The sequence below is a fragment of the Chelonoidis abingdonii genome, chromosome 9 (genome assembly GCF_003597395.2).
Source record: "Chelonoidis abingdonii isolate Lonesome George chromosome 9, CheloAbing_2.0, whole genome shotgun sequence".
In the NCBI taxonomy this organism is placed as follows: domain Eukaryota; kingdom Metazoa; phylum Chordata; order Testudines; family Testudinidae; genus Chelonoidis; species Chelonoidis abingdonii.
The window spans coordinates 14,819,935-14,839,559 of record NC_133777.1 but is presented as its reverse complement, the minus strand read 5'-3'; the positions used below and the strand labels follow the sequence as shown (position 1 = coordinate 14,839,559).

The following is a 19,625-nucleotide window of genomic DNA, read 5'->3' as shown; positions in this document are numbered from 1 at the left end:
TTCCAAGAAACATGCTGTGGACTTCCTAATCCCCAGTCATAGCCCATTAAGCAATAAGCACATACAGTTTCTCTCAGTTGTCATGTCTCATAGAGACTGTTTCTTAAAGCAGACTGCTGATGGCTGTGCTAGTGTAGACCTGATATTGACATTTTAACTACAACACGCCAACCTGCTCACAGCCAGTCTGGCCAACACTCAGTTAAAATAAAATATGTCTGTGTCTTGTCTATCATAATGCTCTTGCTAATGCTGTTGGTACTACAGTGGTGGGAAATCTTAAGTCTCGTATAGACAAGGCCTATGTAATTATATATAAAAATTTTAATTAAAAACAAATCTGCGAAGTGCAGGAGGCTGCATTTTACTGCAGTTGAGCAACACTCTCCATGACTTCAATTAAGCTGCAGCAGGCCAGTTCTATAGCACTGCAAGTGCAGCAGTTGTATTTAATTACTCTAATTTAAACTTTCTGCTTACAATAAAAGGGCCTAGTCTATGTCCCTCTTACTGTTTCTCTTCCCCCCCCTTCCCCCCATATCCCAGATGAAAGCACAAGGTCCAAATGGTTCTTCAGAGTGACCTCTTAGAGATATCTGGTGTCCACCTGGAATGCACTCTTGGTGTGGATGTGCACCAGATGATTCTTTTGCCTAGCAGCGTCTGTTGGGGTTGTGCCTGTGTCCTAAGTATCTTCATATCCTCGCTCTTCTCCCTGCCCCCCAATGAAACGAAGGGCAGAGAACAGGCCCAATCATCCCTCAGTTCATAGGCACCGACTTTATGGGTGCTTGGGGACTGGAGCATCCATGAAGGAAAAAAATGGGTGAATGCTTAGCACCCACCGGCAGCTCACCCCTTCCCCCCCCCCCCCCGGAGCACCACGTGCCTGCTTTTTCCCCCTGGCTCCCAGTGTCTGTGTCGCAAAACAGCTGATTCACATGACAAGCGCAGGGAGGAGGGGGAACATGGTGTGTTCAGAGAAGAGGCACGGCTAGGGTGGGGATTTGGGGAGGGGTCCAATGGGGGGGGAGGGGGTGGAGTTGGGGCAGGGACTTTGGGAAAGGGGTTGGAATGGGATGGGGGTGGGGGAAAGGGTGGAATTGGGGCGGGGCCAGGGGGCACAAGCACCCACTGGTGCTGAGGAAAGTTGGTGCCTATGCCTCAGTTTCTCTGGGATTCTGTATTGGCAAAGGAGTCTGACTCAGTAGTAGTGAGGAGGAAGGCTGGGTAGTGGAATCCGTGTGGATGACCTTATCTCTAAGAGCCACACTTGCTCTAAGGGAAGGAACCTTACTTTCTTCTTCCAGTGATTGTCCACGTGGATTCTGCTCTGCTGATTTAACAAGCAGTTGTCTGTTTGCTTGGAGGTGGATAGTAGGAGTTCTAATTTACACAATGGCTGCAGGACAGCCTTACCAAAATGGCCATCTGATCTAGAAGCCTCTACCAAAGAACAGTGTCTTGTAAGTGTGTGAACTGAGCTCCACAAGCTGTCCTCCTAATTTCAGAAATAGGGATATTCTCAAGCAGACAACGGAGGCTGCCTGAGCTCTGAGGAATGAGCTTTAACATGGCTAGGTGGCTGTAACTTGGCTAGCTCAAACGTGTTCTTTTGATGATCTCTGGGAGCATATTGCCTTTAACCCTATCAACAAAGACCAGAAACAGAGGCTCTAGGTGTGCTCCTGAATGATTGTCCTGTTGATGTAGTAAGGACACTGTCATATTACCTTTAACTGTATGAAGTTTAGCTTCCCATGGAGTTGAGTGAGGCTTGGGGAAGAAAACTGGGGGATGAAAAAAGTGGTTCATATGGAACTTGGAAACAACTTGGGGCAATAACTTAGATCAGGCCTGACCGTGACCCACTCCTTATGAAACACAATATAAGGGGAGCTCTCTGCCTCTCTTCACCCCCGCCCCCCAGTCTGAATCTTTAACCTTCCAGCTGCTCAAAGGGACCTTCAACCTTGTTAACACTATACTGAAGTTCCAGGAAAGAAGGGGCTCCCAAACTGGAGAGGGGGTGGAGAAGGGAGAGACGTGAATGAGTCCCTTAAATCTAGCCACGTAGGGTGAAAACAGTGTGGCCTGGGATAGGTGAGTAATGTGCAGATATCGCTGCTAGATACTGTATGGAACTAATAAAGGCTAGATTGTTGCATAGTCCAATATTACTGCAGTTGGTGTTAAGAGCAACAGATGGTGCTGAGATGCCCAAATAGAAAACTGTTTTCTTTCAGCTTTCTAAGTCAGTCTAGTTGAGGCTTTCCTGCTTTAGAGCAGAATGTTCTGAACTTCAGCTGAACAGCTTCCTTTTGCATCCAGGCTGTCAGATGTAACAATGCTGAGGCTGGGTCTAGGATCTGACTGTTCTTTGAGATTGTTGGGCAGAGTAGGCAAAGTGCTCGGGGGCTGTGTTGAGAGTTTAGCAGCCAGGGCTCCCAGGGATTGCCAAAGAGTCAGAGGTTGGAAGCCCACGCTTGCTGGAGGCCTTGGTTCACTGGGACAGGAGGGAAGATTGAGCCTCAGCTACGCCTTTCTTCTTAGCACCCAAGCAAGCTTTCATGCAGTGCTTCTGAGTCTGCTTGGAAAAAGAGGGGCTGACGGAGCAATGGCCAGGGATTTGCCCTTCACCTGAACCAAAAAAGCACACAGTATGCCCCTTGAGGGGCATGTTTTAAATCTAGCTTCTGCCATGAAGGTGTGAGTCCTGCTACTCTGGGGTAAGGGCTGGGGCAGGATTCTAAACCTACTATTGAACTTTGGAAAATTATAAAAAATTTAAAACCCAACTGGAAAACTAAATTGCTGACTCTGAGGGCAGGCCTACGCTTAAAGGCTGCAGCAACAGAGCTATAGCGCATTAGCGAAGCCACTACCTATGCTGACAGGAGGATTTCCACCTCCATGAGAGGCAGTAGCTATGTCGAAGGGAGACACTCTCCTGTCGACATAGTGGTGCCTACACAGGAGGGTGAGGTCCATGTAACTACATTGTGGATTTTTCACACCCCTGTGTGACTTAGCTATACAGATGTTAGTTTGCAGTGCAGACCTGGCCTGAGTTGTAGAGAAGCAGGCAGATGCTACAATGCCTTGGTCCCATTGCTATGGGAAGTAAGAAGGAACTGAGGGATGGCTGCACCTGCACTGCACTTTGTGCCCTTGGTTTGGGGCAGTAGGTCTAGCCCCACCAGATGCTGCAGGCTAAAAGATTGGCATGGCACATATGCACCAAGAGTGAAATCTGTGTGGGCTACCACTTGTGGGACCACCTTTCCTTCTCACACTGTTCCCAGGGAGGAATTGCATGTAGGGGCAGGATGCTAGGAATGCCCCAAATATTACTGCCAGCATTACCTCCTATTGCAGTAAAAAAAAAATTTCCATGAGTCAGTCAGCTCCTATGTCATGAGTGCTTTCCAGGTGCTGATGTGAATAACTCAAATGTTCTTGACATTTTGCCACTTAGGTGTTAGGCCACACTATGCTGCCTAAAATGCCCCTGGGTTGTAATGCAGTTTGTGGAGGTGAAGTGAGGGGGAATGGCTTTTTCCTAAGCTACTCAAGAAACTAAACTTCGGTAGACACTGTAGGCAACAGAAGAATTGCCTGTGGACTCTGCATTTTTTTTTTTTTAGCTCCCCCTCTTCCTTCATTCCATTAGTTTAACTTGTACAATAGGTACTTGTGATTGCCCTTTCTCAGTGAAACCACACAGTTCAGCACTGGCTCCTTGCCTGTCAAAGAACACTTTGACGCTACATCAAGGCCACTCCTTTTGGCTTTCTTTGTGCAGGGGAGTCCAAGAGGACACACCTTGTTAAATCAGGTAGGTGCAGTTGCTAAACCTAGGTTATAATTTCAACCTATTTAGTGAAACTGACCAATTTACTGTTTCCTAAATCTGCAAGTTCAAGGTGCTCTGGCTGAGATTTTCAGAAGTGATGTCATGTATATAATTTTGGATGCTCGGAGAGAACACTCTCTATTAAAGCCAGGCACTAGAACTGACAATCCTCTTATTCTCATTCTCTTTGCTGCTGACATCAGTACAAAACTAGCTACAGAAATAAAGGCACTAAACCAAAGCCAGACTATAAACCAAAAAAGCACATCCAATGTTGGAGAAAGTGCAGCTCCAATGTGGCCCACCCCAGGGACAATGCATCTGGGCTGCAGCAGAAAGGTCCCAGGCAGTCCTGTGACAAGATGATGACGGGGGTAAGAACAGGAAGCACATATCTGGATTTTTCTAATAGGTCAGCAGCAGAAACCGTTGTTACAGTAATAGGTTAATCCATACATCTGAGACTTACTCCTGTAATTTGTGAAACCAGCACATGGGTCTCTAAGGCCTTGGCTACACTTGCAAGTTACAGTACAATAAAGCATCCCCGGCACCCTAGCTCATTTCCCGTCCACACTGGAAAGCATGTAGAGTGCTCTGACTCCACAGCTACAGCGCTGCTGGTACTCCACCTCGGCAAGTAGAGTAACATTTGCTGCGCCCCTGCTGGAGTGCCGCGGCGCCAGTATGAAAGAGGTGTTGCATTACTGCGCTCTGATCAGCCTCTGGAAACGTCCCATAATCCCCTTAAATCAAGTGGCCGCTCTTGTCAATGTTGTGAAATTGGCTGCAGGAATGTGGAAATGCCCTTTCAAAGCTCCATTTCAGCTCGGGGGGGGGGCGAGGAGGAGCGGGGAGTCTGAACTTATAAGACAGCATGCTGACACTCTCAGCCCCCGCCCCCAAACCCACTTTCTCTCCCCCCACATACACACAACACACTCCCTGTCACACTCCACCCCCACACTCCCCATTTGAAAAGCACGTTGCAGTCACTTGCATGGTGGGATAGCGGCCTATAATGCACCGCTCCCAATGCCTCTGCAAGTGCTGCAAATGTGGCCATGCCAATGTGCTTGAAGCTGTCAGTGTGTATAGATTGCCGCACTTTCTCTACTGTGCTCTAGGAAGGCGACTTTAACTCACAGCGCTCTACGTCTGCAAGAGTAGCCATGCCCTAAGATAATACACCCTGTCTGCATTTGAGCTTTTTAATCAGCATCTCCCAAGCTGAAGTGTTGGTGATGAAAGACCTAAGTGATTGCACATGCAAAACTCTGAATCTTTTCTTCCTTGGTAATGCATCTTTTTGTGTTTTTTTTTTTCTCCTCTCTCTCTCCCTCCCTGTCTCTCTCATGTCCCACAATGTTGGTAAAGCTGTGTGCCAGCATTTGCACCTTATTTTTTTTTTTTTTTTTTTTTGTGGTCAGAACCCCAAGTGATCAAAGTCAGTAGTCTTTTGCATGTGACTTGTAATCCTCTTCTTTCTGTAGAGTGTGTGTGTGTTCTTCCACATCCTCTTCCCAGAGCAGATCTGTGACCATTTCCGGGAGTGTGCAGGCAGTTACAGGAACCAGACATACCAAAAGCTTTACAGTTGCATGAAGCAATAGTTTATTTGAATGTGGCTGGCTTCACTGCTGACTGTACTAGCAGCTATGGACTAACTGTAGGATCATGTTGCTGTTGGGCTGGGAAGATTGCTGTGTGCTCCTGGATGCTCTTTCAGGGCCTAGCGAAAGACTCTCTGATCTGTTATGTACTGGAGGGAGAAAGGACTTCTTTCTAGCTTGACTTTTTATTCAAGAAGTGATACTTGCAAATCTGCCTCTCTTCATTGTACACTTTCCTGGCTATTTCTGGCCTGACTTGATGATACTAATTCCGTTCCTTAGTAAAGTGCTCAGGGATGGATGGATAAAAGTTCCAAACATCATTTGTCCCCATGTTAAAGAGAAAATGAAGCACCTCACCTGTGTCCAAGATCACACTGATCTGGAAATGGGGAAACCAGATTTCCTGGAGGTAGGGCTGCATTCATGAGGCAGACTCCTACCAAAGAGCTATAGAAGAGGCTATTCCATAGTATGCTTCAGGGGCAACAGGAGTCTTTGGTGTCTGGCAGTATAGATCTGAATGTTACCAGCCAGGAAGGGAAATGGATGTTTTTTTGCATGGCGTGGGCCTGGGCATTTTTGATTTGCTTTCAGAGCTTCCAGTTATACGATTGGGTCAAACTGTCATGAGGAGGACATCTTTACTAAACTTTGCTTTGTCTAGTATGGATTCCATCTCTTCTGTGAAGTAGGATGAGCTTTCACAGTGGGATGATGCACAGAGATTGGAGGTTGGACATAGGCAAGCTGAATCAAGTGGTTCCTAATGTGACTTGGTGTATTCTGTTGATTGAAGGCAATCAAGAGACCATTCTAGAGGAGGTAATGGCTTGTGAGAGCTCCTTCAGCCTGGCTGTCTATGTATGACTTGTGCTCTACTTTCCAGTCTTTGTACTTAATCTCTGTGTCTGATCTAGGGGGTGCATCTGGGAGTGGGTTAGCAGGCCACTGGATTGCAAAGCTTTAGTGATTGTAGTGTTTAGACTGTCTAGTGTGATGTGATACTTTCCATAGCATCTTGCCAGCTCACTTGGCCTCTGAGCTTTTGGGAATGGGGATCCTGGTTGGTCTAGTTTCCAAATCAGAGTAATGAACTCTAATTTCTGTAGTAAGAGTTGGTTGTCGGTCTGGGAGAGGGGACAGATACTTGCCCTTCTCCCACTCCCAGCAGTCTAGGACCAGTATGAAGATGAATTGCAGGTGGAGCAGGAGTAGGCAAATGGCTTTTGCCCGAGTGCCACATCTAGGTATAGAAATTGTATGGCAGGCCATGAATGCTCATGAAATTGGGGGGGTGGGAGGAGCTGAGGGCTGTGGCTGGTGGTGCAGGCTCTGGGTTGGGGCCAGAAATGGCGAGTTGAAGGTACGAGAGGGGGGATATGCTGCTGCTTCCAGGAGCTGCATGAAGCCATGCTACATGCTGAGCACCACAGTGGGGCAAACCCCAGAACCTGCGCCCTGCCAGGAGCCCGAGGGCCAGGATAAAACATCTGACGGGCCACACGTGGGCTGTAAGTTGCCAGCCCCTGGGCTGGAGACTACTTGGACTGACCCCATGGTTTGTGTAGTGGGTATGAAGGCTTGAGCCTGTATTATTAATTAACTAAACAAGCGTTCAGTTTTCTAGGATGATAGTTTAAGTTCTAGGTTCAATAGAATACTTTAAATTATGGCTGGAAGAGCCATTAGGTGGCTGTACAACATGGTGGATTAATGCTTAACCTTTGTCTGAAGATTCTGAATTGATTCTCTCTCTCTCTCCTTTTTGCATCTGAAGCTGGAGGAATATGCTGGGATGGTGTAGCTGACTTTTAGGCTTGAGGTGTGCTAGGATGGGCCAAAGGAAGACTAAGAATACCCAGTAACAACCCAATCCCTATTGTTCCCCTTTGGAATTTTGCTGCAGTTTGGAAGAGTGTAAATGTATTGGAAGGAAGTTTGGACACTAATCCCTCTTTGTGCCATTGGGAAATCTTCCCCTAAAGGAATTATGTACAATACAGCTGTTACCTTAAGAAAAATGACTTCAGTACTGCTTTTAACTGTGATATCCTCTTGTCATTTGACTTTTCACCAGGCTGGAAGATCACATGTCTTAAATGGCAAATCTAGATTTGTGCTGTGTGTTTTTGTGCAAACACCAAAACAAATCTTGAAAAACTTCCTTGTCAATCAGCTGACTACTTAAGAACTAAATACTGAAACCTCATGTGGTTGTGTGCAATTTACTAAGAATATTTTCACTAGGACTAAATTGCAAGGACTGTAGGATTTAAAAAGTGGCAAGGTAGGAAAAAAAATCAATAAAAATTGCAACAAAGTGCATGTGTCCTGTGGCAGGATCAGTTAAAAATATCTTTGATCTAAAATTTGAAAAACCATTTTAAATTAGAATTGCACATTGCTAAATTGGATGTTGAATACTCATTTCTTTAGTTTCCTGTGAGGTGGGAGGGTCCCAGACTTCAGGCTGCAGTCCAAGCCTGAACAGCTACACTGCAGTTAAATAGTCCTGAGCCCAAGTCAGCTGACATAGGCCAGCTGTGGGTTTTTAATTGCAGTGTAGACATTTCCTACGGGCACATCTGCACAGTGACAGTCATGAAAGTTAAAGCAAATCACTTAAGCCTCCTTGATAATCTCACCTTTCAGTACCTAAACAGGGGTTCAGGAGCCCAATATTATGCTAGTATTTTTGCATATTTTATCCTGTGGATTTGGGGAAAAAAGTTCAACTAATTTTGAATGGTTCAACTTTTCATTAATACTGAAGCAACTTGCTTTTGAAGTGACAGATTTTTATGCCACTAAATGTTTTTTAACAAAAGTACAATTTGTACCTGATGCTATAAATATACATATGTTTAACTAAGCAGGCAAATAGTCCAATTTGAAGTCAATGGAACTATTCCTCTGAGTAAAGTTAAATATCTGCTTGAGGCCTCAGTGGGTTGGTAGTAAAGTTAAGTTAAGAATGTGTACAATAAGTGTTTAGAGTGTCAGAACTCTTAACTTGCTACACTTTGTTTTGTTTTATGTATAAATTAAAATAAGGTCCTACTAGTGGTACTGGCATTTTAAAAAAAACATAATAAATTCAGGTTGCCATAACACACTTTCAAATTAACTTTACAAAGCCTCAACTTGATTTAAAATTTAAAACTTTGATTTAAAAAAAAAATCATTTTAAATCACTTCACTATGTTGCGTAATATGCTAAGCTGTGATGTGTTTAATGCTTTATTTACATATGTTACCAAAAACCTTAAACCTCCCTAAAACAAAGAGGGAAAGAGCATCTGACTAAGCTTTCTGATACTGTGCAATTTCATTTTGTTTGGGAAGACCTTTTTAGGGATGACAGCTGGACTGCTCACACTGGCCTGATAATTTTGCATAAATTATCATCTTGGATGTTGTCTCTTGTAGCTGATTACATAGGGTAGTGGACACTGGTGCCTTGTTAGCTATTAAAGTAACAGTTTAAAGCCAAACTCTAATGAAACTGTGCACTGAACAAATAAACACCTGGCACAAACTGCTTAATCGACATGTTACAGCAGGATTTTGATAGTATCTGCTCTAAATGAAATGTGCATTGTCACATGTTGCTTTTTAATAATACCCCTGATTATACAGAGATTTGAGCATGTGCATAACTTTAGACCCCACTACTCATGTGTAAGTAAGTCTTTGCAGGACCGGGGCCTACACTTTTGTTTCTCATTTTAGTTTCCCTGCATTTGTGATTGTACCTGAGCAACAGTTTGAACTCTTCTCTAGTATAACTGTTACGCTTTCTCTGGCTGTGTTTATGGCAATGTCTAATCCATATCTTTAAACCAGCGCAGTTTGGTTAATAGTCTGGCATGCAGGCAAGCTTCCCACCCACACTTCCACTCCATCCCATCCCGCCCCACCCTGCTAATGTCACTTACCTTGAATTAGCCATCGTGGGTCAATTGCACTACTACTCATTGGAGTGTGGCTAAGATATTGGACTGGGACTGGGTAGATGGAGGCTCAATTCTATGGCTCTGTCATGAACTTACTGTTTGACCTGGAGCAAGTTACTTAAGGGGAGATTTTTCAAAGATGCAAATGGCAGTTAAGAACATAACTACCATTTTGTGCCTGAAAAATCTCCCTCTTAATCGCTGCCTTAGTTCCCGATCTGTAAAATGGGGATATCTCCCTTCTCACACCCCTTGTTTGTGTATTCTAAGCTCTCTGGGCAGAACTCTATATACACACAGGGCCTGCCAGAATGAGGCCCCCAGAGTAGTACGTTCCTGACCAACACATGGGTAAATTCTAGTCTTGCTTCTGAGGTACTGTTGCGTGAATGGAAAACCACGTAATAAGTACACCCTATCCTGGAAATCATTTGCCTGCTGCAATACCTATGTGAATTTTTTGATGGTTAGGTTGAGGGATAGATGACAATACTGGACTGTAACAAAATACAAATGTATGGATTTGATTGCTTCCATGCTGTTATCTCCTCTAAGCTCTCTAGAGGAGGAATCATGCCCTTTTATATACTTCCTAGCACTGTAGGGCCCTGATCAGGTTGGATGTTGGAGAGATGCTCTAGTTTTTGAAAGGAATTTATTTTGGGGGAGTTCTAAGGCCTGTTAGATACAGATCAGACTAGAAGATCACTGGTCCCTTCTGGCCTTGGAGTCTATGGTTAGTCTATGGGCTCTACTGCAATATGAATATTTAATTACACACAAACTACATTCAAAGAGTATTAAGGTTGCAAAGTCAAGCCCTCCTAAATTAGGAAATGCCAGAACTGAGACTGCATGTGGAAACTTAACCTGGTCTCTTTGTGCTCCTGCATTATGATTGATTTTGTTAAATAGATGACATACTGTTTTTTTCCACAGGACCCCGCTTCATTCAGTGCCAGGGGCGGCTCCAGACCCCAGCATGCCAAGTGCATGCTTGAGGCAGCATGCTGCGGGGGGCACTTGCCGGAAGGGCGGCAGGCAGCTCCGGTGGACCTCCCGCAGGCGTGCCTGCAGAGGGTCCGCTGGTCCTGCGCGGCTTTGGTGGAGTCTTGTTCCTTGGTGGAGCCGCGGGACCAGTGGACCCTCCGCAGGCATGCCTGCGGGAGGTCCACCGGAACCGCGGGACTGGCGACCGGTAGAGAGCCTCCTGCAGCATGCCACCGTGCTTGGGGCGGTGAAATGTCTAGAGCGGCCCCTGTTCAGTGCACAGGATGGACATTGTTGACATAATGAGCAGCTAGTCAATATTTTTTCCCCTTATTCAGTGGATGGGCCCATGCCTTGTTTATTGCACTCGATTCAAACTTCTTCAGAAGACAGAATTATTTATTTCCTCATGGATTTCTTTCCATGGTGCTCACCACTGTTACCTGAGTACTTCATGAACTTTTTTCACAAATGTCTGTTAGATGAGGGGGTTTTAATCCCCATTTTATAGATAATCTTTCTGTGCCTCAGTTTCCTAAGGTCAAACATTTCCAGTAATTTTGTGTGAGACACCTAGGACTTGATTTTTTTATTTTTGTTTTCCCAGTGTACTTAACATTATAGAGCCAGGATTTCTCAACCTTTTTCTGAGCTCCCTCCTTTCCCCTACTATTAAAAACTCCGTGGCCCACTTGTGCCACAACTGTTCTTCTGCATATAAAAGCCAGGGTCAGCATTAGGGGGTAGCAAGCAGGGCCATTTCCCAGGGGCCCCTGTAAAGCTAAGTTGATCAAGCTTTGGCTTCAGCACTAGATGGCAGGGCTCTGGTTTCATGACCCAAGCCCTAATACTGGTCCTGCTTGGCAGACCCCCTGAAACCTGCTTGTGGCCCCTTGGGGGGCCTTGGACCCCTGGTTGAGAACCACTGTTATAAAGGACTTTATAGACCCAGGCACAGCTCTCCTTAACTTCCAGCTGCAGCTGTAAGTGCTCAGCACTTCAACAATTCAGACCATAGCCTCTCAAGTCCAGCACTGAAGTTTGGTTTAACTGTCTTGTCAGCATCACACAGGAATGCTGTGGTAGAGAGAGAGTTGCATGCTGACCTGGATTCTAACCATCAGAATACACTCTTCTCTTCTGTGATCACCTGCCTCCTTCACTACATACCTTCCAACTTCCTCAGTAAATGAGGCAGGGAGTCTTTTTGGACAACCATCTCCTTTACACAACAGAGACATCCCCAGAGCAGATGTCTTGTGCACTGAAGGAGGCTGGGGTCCTGTGGAAAAAAGTCTAATTACATCACACTATTTCAGTGCATACTGATAGGAAGCCCAAATAACAGTTACACAAACCCTAATGCTGACATTTCTTAACTTTTAAGTACTTGAGGTTTGTTCCCCCCCTCCCCCGCCACTTTGTAGTTTTGTATACACAACTACATTCAGCTCCCTAGCTCTGAAGCAAACTGGAAAAAAACGAATTCCATTGTATTGCACCATATTGACACACGATTCATCCATCATCGGGGTTGGAAGCTTTAGATCCACTCACAGACCTCTGCCAATCGAGCAAATGGAGTAACTGATAACAGTAGTAGGTTGTCATGTCTTTTTGTGGAACAGCCCTGGAGGGGGATAAGATGCTTTTACAGAGATTTGCTAACAGCAGAGGAATGGTAAGAGTTGGGAATCTTGGCTTCCATACAGAGTGTGTTGTAGGTATAGACTCTTCTGTCCATTTTCCCCCAAACTAGACCCCTTTTGACCTGTCCCATCTTTTCCCTGCCCCTGGCTCTCTGTCCCAGTGTCTTTGCCCAGCCAGTCCAGTTCTCCACCTGCATCCATGCTCCTTAATCTGTATTCATTTCCCAGTCCACCCCATTTTCCTTCTTGGCTCTTAATTTCACACTCTTCTCCTTCAGTTCCCAGTCTGCCATTTTCCCTCCTTGGCTCCAAGCCCTATCAGTCTTCAGTTATAGTCTTCCCCGGTTCCTTGTTCCAATCTTCTGAGTCCTCCCACCCCGGTGTGGCAATTGCAGGTCCTGGAAGGACAAGGAAACAGCTGCTTAGGCCTAGACTGGAGCATGTCCAGTGTGGACAGAGTATTTGGGGACTGTAGCTGCAAAGGTCTAGCAAGTTTCTACTAAGCATGTGCACACTGCAGTCTCTCTCCCCGCTCCCCCCAAGGGTTGATTTTCAAGAGGCTGGCAATAGGCACATTCTTAGCATGAAGGCAAGCCAGTGCTAAATGTCAGGTTCTGCTCCAGAACATGAGAATGCTATAGCTTCTCAAAGAAAAGGTCCTCCAGAATTTAACATGGGACAACTTTATTTTTCCTTAGTCTTGTTCTCAGGAACAGCTGAACCATTTTGGCTGAAATTTCCCAGAACAATTCAACCTCAGGCAAATATCTGGCATGTAAACTTTCAACCAGAGTTAATTTGGCAAATTTATAAGCAACTGAAAACACTTACTATGAACTGTGGGAAAACTTTAACAGGAAGAGCTGCCAGCCTTGCCTACAGTGTCAGCAGGCATTTTGTGACTTAACTCTTTTTCTTTCCTCCTACAGAGTTGGTGTATTGGAGGACACCTTCACCTGTCTTGGTGTCTTGTGTGCCATCGTATTCTTTCCAATTGGAATTCTGTTTTGTCTTGCTCTGAGGCAACGAAGATGTCCTAACTGTGGGGCAACTTTTGGTTAAGGGATCAGCCTGAACAGGCTTAGAGAGGCCACATCTATTGTAGTACTTGTTTCTAATGTAAATGTCATGTACAATCATTTTATTTGATTATGCTTCAGACCTGTTTTGTAAAGTGTGATGAAATTATAGTCTTGCATGTGATAAACTTAATCAGTTTTATTAGCGTGTGCATTGCAAAATATGAAAACTCACCTTGTTTCCATGTCTAATGGCATCTTTAAACTTAAATAAAACTGCTTCTCTTTTTGCAATCTTCACAATTTGTGGCAAGGCTGAATCTTGTATCTCGGTATTCTGTCATGTCAGCTGGTTCTGTGTATGCACGCTTTCACCATGTACCTCTTTGTTTAAAAAAAGTTAAACCATAAACTGTGTGTGCATACAATCATGCTAGTTGCAGCATTGTGAAATTCCAGAGGTTTAAAGTAAGAAATCTAGAAAGTAGCGATTCTAACCACAGAAGTGATCTATTGTTATGGAGATGATTGGGACTGAGGACCAGCGCTGGTCAACTTTTTTTTTTTTTTTTCAAATTTTGAAAAAAATAAAAGTTGAGGGAAAGACTAATCCTCATGTCAACTTTGTGCATTTTTTGACCGACTATGGAGCTGGTCCAAACTTCTTGAAGTCTCAAATCCATGTTTTTGAAATTTTGTTTGGACTAGCTCTGACCACAGGATACAGCAGTATTAGAAACTTATTTCAGGAAGGTAAGATGTGTAGCACAAGTTGGAAAATTCTGGGAAGTTCAAGACACCATAAAAATATGCTGCTGAACTTTTTTACTTCAAAGACCTGAAGTCTCTTAGAATACTTTACAAGAAGTGTAAAAAAAAAAAAAAAGATGAGACCACAAAATAGCAACTGAAGGATGACACAAAGTCTGCTAATCATGAGTAACAGAATGGATATTCACAAATACTGAGGTGCAGGTAGAGGACACAACTACTCTGGACACTAAGCTGGGGGCTCTCTCACAGCCCAGCAAAGAACTAGGGCTTACACCAAAATCTTCTAGGCCCTTGTCTCAGGGTTCAAATTTATCTGAACACAAAACTCGAAGTAATGTACAACAAAGCTATTTCTCTGACTAAACCAGGCTGCAGGGCCTCTGAGGCTTTCCTCTTGCACCTCTCTGCCATGGAAAAAGGAGGATTTGCCCTTTGCTTTAAACCTCTGCTAAATCATGTGACAAGCAGACAGCCCTTAATCCTTTCCTGTTTGTTCCTGTCAGATACTGAACATGAGCCTTTACAATACACTTAAAAGTAACTACAGAAAAATCTTGCATTAGTGGGAAAGGAGTTAATGGACCAAACTTTAATAGGAGTCTTCTACAGTGATGTATTTTCCAAGGGAGAGGCGCTAATGTCTGAGTGTACTTCATCAACCATGACTATATGATAGAGCAACTAAAGCTGCCCCTACTGTGTGCACTTGATAAAAATGTAAGCTATTTTAAAAAGTGTAGTGGCTAATCAGAACTGTATTTTATTTGGTGCCTGAAATCAGTAATCCCTGCAGGTGCATTCTCTTGCTTATAACACACTGTCAATGTTCAGACCTATGAAAGGTACTGTTGCATCCATAACTTTTTTAAGACCACCAACTGAGTATTAAAACAGATCAATGAAGCTTACTTCTATTAAACTGTTCGCCGTTTCTGAGAAACTGACACAGGGAATAGACATGTTCAATATTTACAAAACTATACTTTTTATAAAGTGCTCTGTACTCCACAGATTCCAAAGTGTTTCACAATTAACTAGATTCTGGTGGCAGTGATTATGCAAGCTCAAAGAGTGTTAATGCTATCAGAGATTGCCTCTGAGAGTATTGGCAAAGGCTGAGTGGGAGCATTGGTCAGTGCCTTCTTTTTGAAAAATTACCAAAGCTATAACTACTCACAGACAGCCACCAGAGATGATGCAGGGCCATCTTTGTACAAAAATACATTTTCAGTATTCGGCAAGAGTTTGATTCTGCAACCTTCTAGGTCACAAATGAGTGTTAGAGATAAAAGGCTAAGGCTGCTTATTAACAAAGCTTTAAAACATTCATGTGGGCTAATGGTTTTTCAAGTGCTATGACATAAGTGGATTACCATATGGTTAGGAAGTCAGACTCTGGTCTAATATTCCAGAATTTGGTGCAGCACAGCAGCTTTACATCTGCTGAAATATTTGCCACTATCAGACAAGGTAACTAACCTAAAGAGACTGACCACAGATCCAGTTCAGTATGGCAGTTTGTTCTTTGTTTTACTGTTCTCCCAGTTTCCCTCAGACTTTTCAAATAATTACCTAATTGTTTCATAATTAGACAGCTTTTTATTCAAATCCCTTTCCAGATCACTGTACTTGACCTTTTCAAAGTAGAGTGACAATCCATGAGTACAAATCCACAATCTTATATTTGTATAGCGCTTTTAATGCTGAAGGATTGCAAAGCACTTTACAAACCAGATACAAGAATTACTTTAACTCTGAAATTTTAGCTATTTACAGTATACAGAAATAATACATATCAATTTCTCAAAAGGAGTGACAAAACATGGTATCCGCAAGAAGAATGTAGGAAAACAAAACGTAATACTCAAGTTAGAATTGGACCAGTAGCCTGGTGCAGATTTCCCTACTCTTGCAAAACATACAATGGGATTTTAATGACCAAAAGTAGTCAGATCTGTGTCTTACATGTCAAGGTGCCATTGCCCAGATAAGTCGGTGCTACTTAGAACTGTGGTGGATCACTGGTCAACAGAGTTAGAGTGAAATAGACCATTAGGTAGGTGGCTACAGATCTTTCAGCACCAGGGTTTTTCCTTGGTCATTACTTCCTGGAAATGAGAAGGCTCAACTCTGCCTCGTTTAGGTGATTAGACTCTGGGGCAATAGGGTGATGGGCACAGGTGAGGATTTAGGGGCTCAAAGTATCACCACCATCATGATTAGAACTCAGTTTCCTGTGGTCAGACCACCAAGGCTGTAACATTGTTGTTAAATGTAACCATATGATACCCCTTTAAATAGAATGTTCAGAACAATCCAGCAGTGGCAGTGGGATGGACGAGATAATTAAATTTCTTCCATTTTGAACTTCTGTGACTTAAAGGGGCACTGTCTACATAGCTGTAGGCAACACAATGTTTACTTATATTACTACCATCACTTAGGATTATTACAAATAAAATTTTAAAAATCCAATTTACTCTTTGTCCATAATTAGAGAGATGCAATCAAAGTAATTTGTCAGTCTGAGTGCTGCAGTGTTTGGATACAGAAAATTGATATGGGGGGACTGTTTGTTTAAAGACAACAGTTTGCACTGGAATTTGAAGAAAAATTGTGGCAATATTTTTTTTTTTAATAAAACAAGTTTGACAAATTTGAGAAGACATGGTCCTTTTAAGGATAGTACTGTATTGCAAATGGGTGTTTCCCTCACTTTAAATAGTTATTTCATTAGAACAATAATACTCTTTTTCAGAGTAGAACATTACTGAACTAAAAGTCAGACTTCATATAATTTTAGTAGCTTTATGCTGACACTTCAGATCGAATTTCCGTTTTAACATCAAGCAAAGCATACTACATTTTTCTAAGCTTTTAGGGGATAAATATTTATTTATAACCCAAGGCATCTATCTTAAAACAATGCAATACATAATAATTTTATACAGTCAAACTTCTACCCTTAGTATTAAGGCAACAGTTGCATTGTTCCTTATATTAAAAAAACTGCATTTTTCATAAATCTACTAAATGATATATGCAGACTTAAACACAAACTTATCCATAGTATTTTCTATACAATAGATAGTGAGCATTTTGATAAAATATTAAGTATGCCAGTAACTACAGTATTCAGATTTCTCCCATACTTTCACAACTGTCGTTCTTCCTAAAGGCGCATAGTGTAAAATCAAGCCAAAATTCTCAAATATTTTCACCCAGAGCAATTCATTTAGAAAGCAGATTGTTAAAATCAGAAATCCTCTCCAATATTCTCCTACTGTACACTAATTACAGTTAAATAAACAGCCTTTGTAAATCATATTGCTGAACATAGTGTTTATAGGGAGTAAAAATATTTTCATGAATATTATATTCATCGAATTATTGGTGCTGATCTGTCATTTGTTACCGTTGGCCGGAGTTTCACAGTGGTAAAAGGATTTTCTCCGCTGTGAAAAGAAATATAAAATTACTATGGGTGTGAGGGCAAGACAAGGTATATGAGTAGCATGACTAAAAAGTAACTCTCATAAGCTACCATTCAATAAAGCACAAGTATGTACTTACGTATTTATGTGCTTTACTGAATACAGATGGATTTAAGTATATGCATGAGTACTTGGTTGAATGGAGGCCATTGTCTGCATGCACTTTTTTCAGGGAGTTATTTGGATATTTTTCCCCCAGGTTGAATTTTTAGTACACAAATTTCTATCTACAAGGAATTAAATGCTGCAGTAAAACTGAATTGTGCAACAATTTAAAACTAAAATTTACATTTCCTTCTCTGCACTGACTCGATGTGAAGAATAAAACGAGTGTTTCAACCACAAGACACTTTGCAATTATTTTTCATTCTGGTTAAGTTAATATTTTTATGAGTTCCGTTTGAGGGCTCTTGAGAGCAAACTCTTTTTCATCCGTGTAGCCCAAGGAGCTTTCACTTTCCATATCTAGGACTTCACTCCTGCTTCAACCAGTTTTAAGGATGTTCTCGTTGCTTTTTCTTTCCAATCCTTTATGTTTCCTCTGTTTGACCCCAAACTAAGAGCCTGACTCTGCTGCCTTTCATGTAATGGGAAAAATCCCATTGGCTTCATTGGGGCTAATGTCCCTTATTTTGCCACAGAAGGACCAACCCACTGTGCTTGGCGGGGGTATATGACTACACTGCAAAGATTCTCAGGGTATGTCTACGCTACAGTTAAAAACCTGTGGCTGGCAGTGCAGATGTTCAGACTTGTGCTGGAGCCTGGGCTATAGGACCCTGGACCCCACAGTGTTTTTAACTGAAGTGTAGACATGCCCTTAAGAGTCTTCATAGGGGATCATCAGCCTGCTCCTAAGTGAAAGCCTGGTTTGTAATGTGTGCCAGGCTTTTTTACTGCTGCCCAGTAGGGGAAACTGCAAAATGGACACCTATTTTCCTTTTAAAATAACGACTAACTACTACTGCATTAACCTGTTATTTTAACATATGCTGAACAAAACATACCTTAGGAAAGGTGGTTTTATAATGCCATTTATAACAGGTTTCTGCAAAGGAAAGAGAGGCTGTTACCACATCAATTCTGAAAATTGTTTAGAAAGATAAGCTACTTGCTTGCAGTCAAGAATATATTTAAACAAATTAAGTATTCCCAACATTCACTATTCCACATTATTTGGCTGCACAATGAAATACTCAGCCAATAGGAAGGGACAATAGCAGTTCAAATGCAGAGGGATACGGAGAAGAAAAAACAGTAAGACCAATGCTTGAATATCAAACGTAGAAAATTAAATAAAAAAAATCAAATACATGTGGAGACCCACAGAGATTTTTGCTGTAAAATATCACCCTTCTGTTGTTTTCAAATGTAAGGTCTGCATGGGTTACCTGCATGTAATTGCTAGTTGAGCATATAGATCAAATTAGGAGTTATAAAAACACATTGGAACAAAAACATTGACCAAATAAGTAAAACAAAATTCTACAATAGGCTGGGAGAAATCTACTGATCTGACAGGCTAAGAATCCCAAGATGCTGTATCTATCTATCGTAGCATATTACAATTCATTCCTCTAAATTTATGAGCCTCATTACTTGCAGCAGTTATTAACATAACACACAACTTGTAAAATGCTAGTGATTACAATAAGACACCAATGCACGAATGGCTGGTCTGGACCAGCTCAGTTGTAAGAATGCAAAGACATATTTTAGATGTTATTTCTATAAACAGGATGTATGTAATCAATATATCTGCTAAAGACATCACCCAATTTAATTGCAGGTTTGAAATTAAAAACACTAGGGCACCAATTCTGATCTGTTTTATACTGGTTGCACTCTAGTCTAGCTGCATTTACTTCAGTATAGCTACTGCAGAGTTGCAATGGATTGAGTTCAGAATCAGACCCTTCTATTACTCTCTTGCACTGAAAAAAAAATCATTTTTACATGCATCTGTGCTTTCTCCACTATCTGTAGTAGTGTGATACAATAAAAGGGAAAGGATGTGAATAGCCATATCTTTACCATTTTATTACGATTAACAGTCACATATTTAAATATGAGCCAAAAATATTACTGTCTGGTTAAAATTAATATCTGGTATTGTACATTACTTTTCCTCCTGAATTACATGTTCAGTTGTGAAGTTCAGATAACTACCCAAAAGATGGCAGTGTTGCACTGCCATAATATTATGATAATAGTCAGTTTTGCAGCTGAGATAAGGAAGTGTAACTATCACAGCAGTGACATTTCAGACAC

The 19,625-nt window shown here is 42.4% G+C and overlaps 2 protein-coding genes across 5 annotated transcripts in view; one reads left to right on the top strand and one right to left on the bottom strand.

The window, feature by feature from the left end:
- Nucleotides 1–19,625, top strand: part of BRI3 (brain protein I3) — a 50,602-nt gene that overhangs the window by 15,252 nt on the left and 15,725 nt on the right. The window contains exon 3 of one of the 2 annotated variants that reach the window (XM_032771025.2): nucleotides 12,997–13,389. The exons of the other annotated variant lie outside the window; for it this stretch is intronic. Coding sequence (XP_032626916.1) covers nucleotides 12,997–13,129 — 133 coding nt within the window. The 3' untranslated portion in view covers nucleotides 13,130–13,389. Of the gene's footprint in view, nucleotides 1–12,996; nucleotides 13,390–19,625 lie in introns of those variants that run through there. 2 annotated transcript variants of the gene reach the window in all.
- BAIAP2L1 (BAR/IMD domain containing adaptor protein 2 like 1) overlaps nucleotides 16,877–19,625 on the bottom strand; it is a 62,780-nt gene continuing 60,031 nt past the window's right edge. The window contains exons 13-14 of one of the 3 annotated variants that reach the window (XM_032771022.2): nucleotides 18,362–18,402; nucleotides 16,877–17,315 (exon numbers count right to left, since the gene is read on the bottom strand). In XM_032771022.2, coding sequence (XP_032626913.1) covers nucleotides 17,240–17,315; nucleotides 18,362–18,402 — 117 coding nt within the window. In that variant the 3' untranslated portion in view covers nucleotides 16,877–17,239. The remainder of the gene's footprint in view (nucleotides 17,316–18,361; nucleotides 18,403–19,625) is intronic. The other 2 variants (XM_032771023.2, XM_032771024.2) reach the window with 2 other exon arrangements.